The following is an 11420-nucleotide window of genomic DNA, read 5'->3' as shown; positions in this document are numbered from 1 at the left end:
ATTCTGTGGTTTTCTTTGGCCTCCAGTTAGCAGCATGAATTTCACTATTGTCTGTTCTAGTTAAAAAATATCTGAAAGTGCCAGTGCCAAGTGTGGTGATATATACATTTAATCCCATCAGGGCAGAGGCAGGAAAATCTCTGTTAGTTTGAGGCCAGATTGTTCTATACAGTGAGTTCCAGTCAAGTCAGGGTCACACAATAAATGGATATTTCTTTCTCAAAATAAATAGAGTATGAGATTTTCCAGTTATGATGATATAGAACTAAGTAGATGGAAAGAGTCAGAAAGAAATAGCTTAGCATAATGCAGAGTTTAGCCAGGTGTGACATACTTGTGATCCTAGCACTGGGGAGGCTAAGGCAGGAACATTAAGCTTGAAGTCAGCCTGGTCTACACAGTTGGCACTGGATCAGCCATGGCTACATAGCTACATGCTGCCGTGCCTAGCTTCTCATTGCTTTTCCCTTATGAGTTCCGAAAGACTGAGTTCTGGTCTTCATGCTTGCAAGCACTTTACTGAGACATAGCTGGAGCCCTGTTTGTTTTTTGAGACAGGGTCTTGTGTAGACTAGGTTGGCTTCAAGTTCACAATGTAGCCTAGGCTAGCCTTGAGCTCCTGACTTTCCTGCCTGTACCTCTGGAGTTCTGGGATTATTTTTATGCTCTACCAGGTCTGACTGGATTTCTGTTATTTCCTTGCATCAATCAATGGCTCAGCTTCTGGGAGAGAAGTCTCCCTTTCACCTGGGGGTTCAGAGCAGTGCTGAATTCCTACTAAAAAGTGGGGACTGAGCTGCTCATGCAGCAGAGGCACAGCCAGAAGAGTGTCACAGCCTTCCAACCCTGCCTACAGCTCTTTCCATCTCTCAGCTTGGTGTTGGGTCAGGTGGTGTTACACCAATGAAAAGCTACTGTAACTGGATGGTTCTTTTGCCAATGGGCGTTTCCCTCTTTTCCTCAAATCAGTTCCTATGATTCACCACTGCAAACAAAAGTCTCAAAATAAATAAATAAATAAAATAATAATAAAAAATCCCTGCATTCTAAAAACTGCCAGATTTGGCAACACTCCCAAGAACAGTAGCTCTCAGTGTGGTTACCAGGTCAACACCATCAGGGTCCCCTGGGGACTTGCTACCAGTGTAAACAAGCCCCCTCTCCTAGATTGATTCTGACAGCAGAGACCTGCAATTGTTAAAAAGCATTCCAGGTGGTTCCAGGGCATGCCAAATGCTATTACTTACCCTGGGCTTCACTTGAAAGTACAGGCCTATGCCAAATCAGCTGCTTTGAAAGGGAATTTTAAATTCAAAAGCTGGATGGCAGATATGATGGTGATTGTCTTTAATCCCAGATAGAGATAGGAAGATCTTTGTGAGTTCTAGGCCAGCCTGGAACTGTTTGAGAACAGCCAGGGCTATGTAAAGAGACCCTGTCTCAAAACAAAACAAAAACAAAAGTGTCAGACTACACAACTTTACTATCAGAAATTACAAAATTGGGCAATCTGACTGAGACTGCGTGGGGAGCCCGCCCTCTAGTGGAGAAGAATAGGTTGGCTCCTGCTTCATAGGTAACTTAAAAAACAAAACAAAACAAAACAACCCCCCCCCCAAAAAAAAAAAAAACAGAATTTTTCTGTATAATCCTGGCTGTCCTGGAACTAGCTCTGTCAACCAAATTGGCCTCCAACTCACAAAGATCCTCCTGGGAGGCAACTTTTGTTTTGTTTTGTTTTGTTTTGTTTTTTCGGGGGGGGGGGTGTCCCCTTGGGGTTTTTTTGTTTTTGTTTTTGTTTTTTTTTACATTCCAATCTCAGTTCCCAGTTCCCCCTCCCTTTTCTCCTCCTTTTTCTCCTCCCACTTCCCCAACTCCTTCCCCCCTTCTCTCATTGGCTCCTCGGAGAGGGCAAGGCCTCACCTAGGAAGTCTACTAAGTCTGTCTAGTTGAGGCAGGACCTAGACACCTCTCCACCCACACACCCCTGTGTCTAGGCTGAGCAAGGTATCTCTGGGCGGCAACTCTTAAAGACCTTTTTTTGTTACAGACATTTGTTCCTAGCTTAGAGAAAACACTTTCTCCTGCCATTCCAGAAGTATTATCACCTCCAATTACAGCTGGGAAAATGCAATTCAACGTGGGTCACTGGGGTTCCAGCAGCAGGGAATTGGAACTCCAACTCACAGCAAAGGCGGTGTGTGTGTGTGTGTGTGTGTGTGTGTGTGTGTGTGTGTGTGTGTGTGTGTGTGTGGTGTGTGTGTGTGTGTGTGTGTGTGTGTGTGTGTGTGTGTGTGTGTGTGTGTGTGAGTGTGTGTGTGTGTGAGTGTGTGTACCCAGGCAGTTATCTGAGCCCTTTGCCTGGAGCAGGTTTGACAGCCCAAGTGTGAGTGATGTGTTTCTAGGCTAATGTTCTTAGCTGAAGCAACATCACGGGAAAGAAGTGAACTAACACAAAGATCAGCCCAGCTCCACCCCTCCCCAACACTCAATCCTCAGCTCTCTTATACACAAGGATGACTCAGGCTGGGCAGCCACAGGCAAAAACAAACTTCTGCAGGCCTCGGTGGCACACTGGAGCCCAGAAGGCCACGGGCAGACCACACTTAGCTATGCATACCTCTCACCTCTAAACGTAAACCTCATGCTACAACCCCTGAAGGTGGACCTGAGCAGTCACTGTTCTTCCTTCCAATATGGCCACATTGAATGCATCTCCTTTTTCTGCTTTTTGCCATTACTTGTTTCCCTGATTAGCCTATTGAAGCCCCACGGCAGAGTCTTGTTGGTAGGGCCAGGCCCTGACATCTCCAGTCACATTTCCAGTTCTTTGTGTCCTCCAAGTAAATGAGATGACTGTACTTACTGCACATAGGGGGCAACTGTGTGGCTGCCTTTGGACAATGAAGCGATGGGGAATGTACTTCTGTGTATGTTCATCTTATTGATTGTTGAATAAAGTACTGTTTGGCCAATGAGGCTGCAAGTTAGATGGGACTAGGAGTCAAAGAGGATTCTGGGAAATGTAGTAGAGAAGTGGTGATCCAGGCAGGAAGTAACATAGTGGGGAGACTCATATTTAAGCAAGGACAAGCAGGAAGTGGTCCCTTTTCCCCTTCGCTCTTCCTCCAGATTCGAGATGTGATCCACCAGCAAGGGAGGACGCCAATGGAAGGTGTCCGATAAGTCTTATAAAATATATAGATTTGTGATAATTAAGGCTGAGCTAGTAGATGAGAAATCCTAGTCATTGGCCAAGCGCATTTGTACATAAGTCTCTGTATTATTTTGTCCATCCACGTGGCGGGTAGAATTCAGGCGGCTGGTGGAGACCGCCCACATGGTGGTAGGTAACAATGAAATGTAAGCAAAAGTGATTAATGAGCCCAATCAATGTCTATGAATTCACTGACTTCTGCTACACTGACTGGGGGAGCCAGGAGTGACTTGGTGGTAGAATATGACTGGGGATAAGACTGTCCCTGGATGAGAGTCCCAGTGCAAGGTGTTGAAAATTAGCCTTTGTTTTGAGATCTGGAGTCCCTTGTTACTACAGCAAATCCCAAAGTATGGCCTGTGAGTCTGTCCCTTCCTTTGATTACTGTGTTTGGATCACACCATCTTTTCAGCTCCTAAACAGGTCACCATCTATTGTCCTTATGCCCACTGGAACCTTACCGCTGCACTGGCAGGGAACATAGCAGGAAAAGTAGACAGCCGAAGTCTGGAAGAGTCTTTGAAGGGGGTGGGGGACATTGAGAATTGGCTAAGGGGGCGGGGCTATAGGCGTGTGGCACACATTTTCTCACTCACCAGGCCCACAGTTGCCAACCACATACAATCTTTATTGAGTACTCTCTCCATGTATGGAGCTGTATTCTTCAGGCTTGGACAGTAAGATAATTTAGGTATGAAGAAGCTCAGTGACCATGGCGAGATCCCCAAACTACAGGAGGAGGAGGAGAGGAAGCACAAGAGGTCAAGGGTTATCACCATGAATGCTGCAGAGGAAAAGCACAGCAACATTTAGAAGAACAGATTGCATTTGGTTACGGGATATGGCTAGAGGCTATCAATCTTCAGAGCAGAGGCAAGCTTGTTGGAGGAGGATTCTGAGAGGGAGTTATAGGAGAGAGAGGTAATGAATGAGCTTTAAAACATGGAAACCATTCCTCCTATTGGTTTTTGTTCTTGCTGGGTTTTCTTTGTTTGTTTTGGTTTTTCAAGACAAGGTTTCTCTGTAGCTTCTGGAGCCTGTCCTGGAACTCGCTCTGTAGACCAGGCTGACCTCAAACTCACAGAGATCCACCTACCTCTGCCTCCTGAGTGCTAGGGTTTAAAGTGTGCCACTACCACCCAGAATAAAAGTGTAGCCCAGGCAGGCCTCGAACTCTTTATCCTACTGCCTCCGCCTCCTTCAGCAAATCCTACCAGCATGTGGCACCACAACCGGCCCATTTCTCTTACCAAGAATGTCAGGAATGACATACACTAGTTACAGTCCTTTCACAGGCAGTATTGTCTCCCTCACTTCATGGATGATGAAAGTCAAACAGAGGGGTTAAGTAACTTGGCCCAAATCTTACATCAAGAACAGCTGGAGTAAAACCCAGATTGCTAACTCTACCCACTGAGTGTTCTTCGTTGCCTTGTACACAGGGTGCTGATTGCTAGATGTGCTTTGGAACATGAGGCAGGGGACTAAAACCTATACAAAGGGTAGTTACTTTTTAAAACAGAAGCAAAGTGGCTGAGGGGACAGCTGAATTGGCAAAATTCTTATTGTGATGACCTGAATCCATGAGAATAAGCGTCTAGACGGTGAGGTGTTGAGTGGGAGGACCTAGGATGAGAAGAAAAAAGCAATAGCTGGGACTGGGAGGGTCTTGCATAAACTGATGATCTCTATCTATACCAAGCAAGTTTATGAAAAAGTACACCTTTAATCTCAGCACTCTGAGTTTGAGGCCAGCATGGTCTACAGAGTGAGTTCCAGAACAGCCAGGGCAGAGAAACTCTGTCTTGTAAACCACAAACAAACAAAGAAGTATGCACTATTTGTAGGGGGAGAATGGGCCAAGGTCAGCAGAGACAGTGTTGGCAAAGAGAACACAGGATTCATTAGACCCAGCTGCCTTGGGACTGACAACCACAGCCCTTCAGGGGAGAAAGCAATTGTCTCCAGGAACAGAAGTCTTAACTCCCTCGAGGCCCGGGCCCCAGCCCCAGCCCAGTCCTTGCCAAGTCAGTTTTTGGCAAGGACACAGAACTAGCATTCCCTTTCTCCTTTCATCTAATCCTCTGAGAAAGTCTTGGGTCAGCCTGGCTCCCAGCACTGTGCAAGGATGAGGACCGGAGTTTGGATCCCTAGCACTCACACAAGAAGCTGAGCATGGTAGCATTTGCTTAAAATCCCAGTGATGGGGAGGCAGGGATAGGAGGATCCCTGGGATTTGCATCTAGCCAATCTAACCAAATTAGTTCCAGCGAGGGACCTTGTCTCAAAGAACAAGGTAGGGACTGGGGATATGGCTCAGTGGTTAAGAGAGCTTGCTGTATAAACATGAGGACCTAAGTTTGAATCCTCAATACCCATGAAAAAAGCTGGTCATAACCATGCATACCTGTAAACCTAGCATTGTGGGGGACAGAGATGAAGATCACTGGTGCTTGCTGGCTGTTCTTATTGAAGTAAGAGACACTGTCTCTTGGGAGTAAGGCGGGGGGGGGGGGGGGGTTACAGGAAGACATCTGGCACCCTCCTCTCGTCTCAGTGCACAAGCACAGGTACACACCTGCCTCGATTAGCCCAACACACACTTATGTACACAAAACAACAACAAAAACTACCAAAACTCCAAAGGGGACCACTCTTGATTAATGATATCTGAAGTTGACCTCTGGTTTCTACATACATGTGCACACACTTGTTCATGAACATACACAATATAGGTATTAAAAAACAATTACATGTGAATTGAGAAGCCAAAAAAAAATGAATGTTTTTTTCCCCCAGGAAGTGTTCTTGATTTTTATTAGAGTATTAAAAAACAACAGTATCTTGTTTTTTGTTCATTAAAAGAATAACAATGACTCCTTAACATGAAGTGAATTTCTTGGGGTCTGGGAACACGTGGATGGAGAGAGAATCTGATATGGCAGGGGAGGTGCCTTAGGTGCCAACACTAAACATTGACCAGGAAAGAATGCCCCCCCCACACACACACACAAGGACACAGACGAAGCTTTGTTTAAAAAAAAAACGCATATTTGATACTGGGGAGCTAGACTCTGGGTTGGAGCTAATCAGGCCACACTTGCTCACAGCAGCTGTTCCTCTCACAGCTTCTCAGCCTAGAATCTGTACAAGAGATTCCAGGAAAGAAACAAATTCTCAGACCAGACACTGTCCAAGCTATGCCCATCTGCAGCCCCCTTTACCTCCTCAGTTGATCTTGGGATTCCTGCTGCTACAGGGTGACAGATACCCCACCTAGAGCCCATGAGTCTGTAAACAAACTCCCCTGAATGCCAGAATAGCAGGTGCCATTTTCACTTCACTTTTGGACTAAGTTGTCAGTTTCTGGGGCACCACAGGACTGCATCCTCCCACAAGACTGGAATACCAGAGGGCTACCCTTGGTGACACATCCCACACCTGTATAATGAGTACACCTCAACTAGATGAGTACTTCCCTCCAAGTCCCGAAAATCCTCAGAGTCCCACATTCCTACTCAAGAGTACCTCCCACCCACCATGGGCCCTGCAACCCACAAATCAGAGACAGACTGACCATATAAAACCTGCCCCTTCCTGCCCCTTCCTCTAAGACCTACAAGATATCATCCCTGGCTTGTGAGCCTGCACTCCCTTTAGAGCCTGTCTGTCCATGGTGTTCGAGTTAATAGCCCTTCTAATAGACTTCTTACTCCAAAGGATGCCAGGCGTTCCAGGGGGACCTGAGTGATCCAATAGGCTACAAAGGAGCTAGTTTGTGGAGATACCTATCTTCCAAGCAGGAGGATCCTTATCATCATTTTTCTGCTCTTCAGCCCTGATTACTACATGTTTTCAACAATGACAGTTGTTTTGTTTGTTCCCTGTTTTGTTGGAGGATCTCATATAACACAGGTATGAAAGTCTTCACTGTCTTGCCTCCACCTTCTGATTTCTGGGATTGCATTTATTTGCCACCACACCTGGCTAGTGACTGGTGGATTTTAATATGAAGCTAATTGACAGAAAAGAACACAGAGTAGGAGGAATGGGGAAAAGATAGAAGGGAAGGCTAGATTTGTTGTAAGCTGGAATGTACCATCTCTGTGACAGGTGAGAGAAACCATCCTTTCCCAAGGACTCCTTGAACACACAGGGTGGTGGGTGGAAAGGACCTGACAGTTTTTTACCAGGGCTGACCACACAGTCTGAGAGACTGGAGATGAAACAATGTGATCACCACTAATAATGAAATCATTTCTGAATCTCCAGACAGAGCAACCAGAAGAAAAAAGTTCTAAATTCTCAGAGATCTTCCCAGAATGCACAAAGAATCAGAAAATATTGAAAATAAAAAAGAGTTTCTGTAACCACTGATCCCCAGATTGTGAAAATATCCCTCTGGCTAAGGTTCCTGCTTTACTTCTGGGACCAAATGTTCTACTGGTCCCAACCATGGAAAAGCATCCAGAACTACTGGGGATGTTTTTCTATATGACTAAAATCAGACTGTGGGGGAAAGAGAGCATGTTTGCCTTAATGTAAGCAGTCTGATGGGTATTCTCCTGATTGTTAACGGAAGAGACCATTTCCCATTAAGAAGTTCATTTCCCATGATTCCTACAATTGGGGTGGTCCAATTGTTTCTTATTGTTCAAGGCTCTGTCTAGTTTGTTCCTAGATGAGTTGATTAGTGGCCACAAAGATGAGACACGGGGCAGAGTGGAAAGCCTCAGGGTGGGCCATATAAGCCCAGATTCCGGGCAGCTTGGGAGATCCTGGGAAGTTTCCTCTGGGGAAATGGATAGTGAGATGCTTTTCCAGACCTGTGTAGGCTCTTTGTGGAAGGAAGATGCTGAACACCGGCTTGTAAACTGGAGCCTGCTGCCTGGAGTGGGATACCACCCTCCTGACTTTGACGCTGGGCTGTCTCCAAGATGTTGGTTTCTTGTTGAGTCTTCTGATTGTTTTCCATCATATTAGGGTCTCCCTCTGGAGAGAGCCTGGATTCTGACTCTGTGAGATAGCCCTTGGGGTTCCCTTGGTGGGAACCAAGGGTTTGAACCAAGCGATGCATCTCTAAGTATGTGTGCCATGGAGTCTCAGGAGCCTGAAGGCAGCTTCTGTCTACTTCCTCCAATGTCCCCTCAACCTCAGAGTCAGTGTCTTCCAGGGACAATGAGCTCTTTCTGTTCTTGTTAATCCAAACAACACCGGTCATCGATTCAGCTGGAGTAAGCATGGTCCCGTCTAAGAAGAGAAGGCACAGCAGTGTCATCATTGGGATGTCTCTGGGTAGCTCCCTTTGAGAGAAACCCATAGGTTTCAGATTAAAGGAAGGGGGATCCTAAATGCTAAAGGATCCAGACACCAGAACATTGCACATGTGTACCAACACATGCAAACACACATGACCTGGCATGTGTGTACTCTTTCTGTCACACATGTCTTCTTCCCCAACATATAATTACAGTTATTCATAATTCAACAAATATTTATCAAACACTATATCCAAGACCTTTTTTATTTTCAAATACTCACAACCTAACAGATGGGTCTTAATACAGGAGAAAGGCAATAAGTAATGAAATATGTTAAAAGTCCAGGTGCTAACTGGAAAATGTGCAGAGTGAGAGATTTGGGTACTTGTTCTTAAATGGGATGTCTTCATCAGGGCCCTTTCAAAGGCTTTAGGAGCTGTGGAAGAGGAGCCAAGAAGACTATAAGAGCCAGAGGAGATGGAGGATGCTGTTTCCTTGGAGTCATCCATCTCCTCTGGCTCTTAACAGTCTTCCTGGCTTTGCCAGGTGCCTGCTCGAAGGAAGATGGATCACAGGGATATGCCCTCCAGGGTGCCAGGACACCAGTATCTTCCTCTCTTTTGCTTCCTGGCCACCAGGAGGAAAGCACTGTGCACCACCACATGCTCCTACCATGATGCACTGACAAAGATCAAAGACACGACCGAGTGGCCCTGGAATGAATCCTCTGGAACCAGGAGCCAAAGCAGACCTCCTTTTAGTTTTTTCTGTCTGATGTTTTGTCACATGACGAGCAGCTGATTAACACACTCCCATCTGAATTCACACACATGTATCATGGGAGAATATTGTTCTTAGCTTGTGGGGTCTGTGTCCTACACTTATAATAATGATTTTATCACCCAAGGCAGGAGAGAGTCCATGGGCACTTCTGAGAAGTGTCTGTTTCTTCTCTGACTGGGCTTCAGCCTCATTGCTAACAAAGTACAGTGGGGAGATGGTACTGGGGGAATGATGTCATCAGGAAACCCCTCCAAGGCCCACTTTAATAAACCCAAAAGAATCAGAAGAACTAGAAGAGCAGATGCAGCCATTTCTGCACATGGGTGCAGTGTACATGTGAACTAGGGAGGATGGTGATCATGCTCACACTTAGAATTGCACTAATTTTCGGCATGGCAGGCACACCAGCCTTCTTGGTACTCAGATGATCTGCAGGAATTTGAGGATAAGGAAAGATGGGGAGGGGATGGAAAACATAGGAAGCCAAAACCAGAATTCTCTCTCATCTACCAGGAGACGGGGTGGCCTCAGGGACAGACAGGCAGGTCTTCATAGCAGAACCTCTTAACTTTCAGTTCTAGTCTGTGGTTCATACAGGACAAAGAGAAAGAAACACACACACACACACACACACACACACACACACACACCACATGTACACATATTCACATCACACACAAAGACACCACACACGCGTGCCCACATGCCCATACACACACACACACACACACACACACACACGCACACACACACACACACACACACACCACACGGAGAGAGGGAAGAGAAGGTCCAAAGGGAGGGAGAGGGGAGATACCCATTGTCCTTGGCCATATAGTGGAACCTTCTACAGCAGCCCTGCCCACAAATACTTTAGAATAACTTCTGCCTTCAATCTCCAAGCTAAAAAGAATATTCAAGAGCACAGAAGTTTCATACTATGGTTTTCCTTTCATTTTAAAAAGCCTTTACATTTTATTTGATGTGTGTGTTTTGCCTGCATGTACCTATGTGCACCACATGCAAGCCTGGTGCCTGTGGTACACTCCCCTGGAACTGGAGTGACAGACAGATGGTTGTGAGCCACCATGTAGGTGCTGTAATGGCCCCCAGGTCTTCTGCAAGATCAACAAGCACACACCTTAACCACACCCCCCCCCCTCAAGTTTTATCTTTACACCTGTTTTGGTTTGATGTGGTCTGTAGGGGGATGGGGATGGTAAACCCAGGTTTTGTTCCAAGGTTATGTACATAATCACTCCATTCTATGATGTGATACCTATCACTGTGGAATGAACTCTGTCTCCCTGAGCCCTGAGTTCTGGCTCAGCCAGTTCCCAGAATAATGGAAGCAGCCATCTATTTTATCCAAAGCCATTCTCTCTGTTTTGCTTGTGGATCCAGTAAAGAGGCTGAGCCTCTATCGTCCCACTGAGCCTAGCAGGGGGGCAAGCCCACTCACCTGACCAGTCTAGCCAGATCAGAGCTAGGAGAAAGAGCTACAGAGACCAGGAACAGTGGCCATTGGCCAAATACCTGGCAGAGGCCTGTTTCTTTGGCTAAGGGACAGACTGGGCAGAGCCACCCCAATCTAGCTTCCCTGGCCCAGTTCTGACTGGATCAGAAGCGGCTCTTCTTTTCCTCTTCAGGAGACTGGCCCAGCCATGGCCCTGCCCTCCTTGGACTTCAGTCACCTGTTCCACCCATAAAAAAGCCTTTTTCTCCAGAACTAACCCTACCTTTAGGGAACACCATCAGGTGGGCATGGGTCCTCTGCTGTCTCCTCAGACCTTCATACTGGGCGCGAAGGAGCTGGATGTTGACAGGAGGCCCTTGACCTGCCGCCTGAGTCCGGGAACCCTCAGCCATTAAGCAGGCCCCCAGCTCCAAGAAGTTGGGTAGGGCAGGGCACGGGCAGGCCAACCCTTTCATCCGCATCCGCATCCGGGAGAAAAGCAAACACTGCGGCTGAGTCAGGGGGAGGGGAGGGGAAAGAAGGGTAGGTGGTAGAGTGAATGAGAGGGAAGGGAACAGAGAGTGAGGAGAGAACCTGGAAAGATGGGGAGAGAGGGAAGAAGAAACTGAAGGGACCAGAATGGGGAGGTGGGAAGAGGAGGAATGAGAAACAGCAAAGGTTAGTTCTCAACTAAAGTGGAAGG

At 46.6% G+C, this 11420-nt stretch overlaps 1 protein-coding gene across 1 annotated transcript; it reads right to left on the bottom strand.

Moving 5' to 3' along the window:
• Positions 1-7671: 7671 nt before the first annotated feature.
• Positions 7672-11199, bottom strand: CUNH9orf152 (chromosome unknown C9orf152 homolog). Its single transcript, XM_027403040.2, has 2 exons — positions 11001-11199; positions 7672-8467 (listed from the first exon to the last, which is right to left on the bottom strand). The coding sequence occupies exons 1-2, from the start codon at positions 11197-11199 to the stop codon at positions 7950-7952; spliced, it is 717 nt and encodes a 238-aa protein (XP_027258841.2). The 3' UTR covers positions 7672-7949.
• Between the last annotated feature and the right edge of the window lie 221 nt (positions 11200-11420).

The sequence above is a fragment of the Cricetulus griseus genome, chromosome 2 (assembly GCF_003668045.3).
Source record: "Cricetulus griseus strain 17A/GY chromosome 2, alternate assembly CriGri-PICRH-1.0, whole genome shotgun sequence".
NCBI lineage: Eukaryota > Metazoa > Chordata > Mammalia > Rodentia > Cricetidae > Cricetulus > Cricetulus griseus.
The sequence above is the reverse complement of the archived record's forward strand: the minus strand, read 5'-3'. Positions and strand labels throughout refer to the sequence as shown.

Excerpts from the sequence above, each read along its gene's own strand:
- CUNH9orf152 (XM_027403040.2), bottom strand. The coding sequence starts at position 11,199 with ATGCGGATGAAAGGGTTGGCCTGCCCGTGCCCTGCCCTACCCAACTTC. Across the intron at positions 8,468-11,000 it reads CCTGATGGTGTTCCCTAAAG|ACGGGACCATGCTTACTCCA; the intron begins GTAGGGTTAGTT and ends TTCTCTTCTTAG.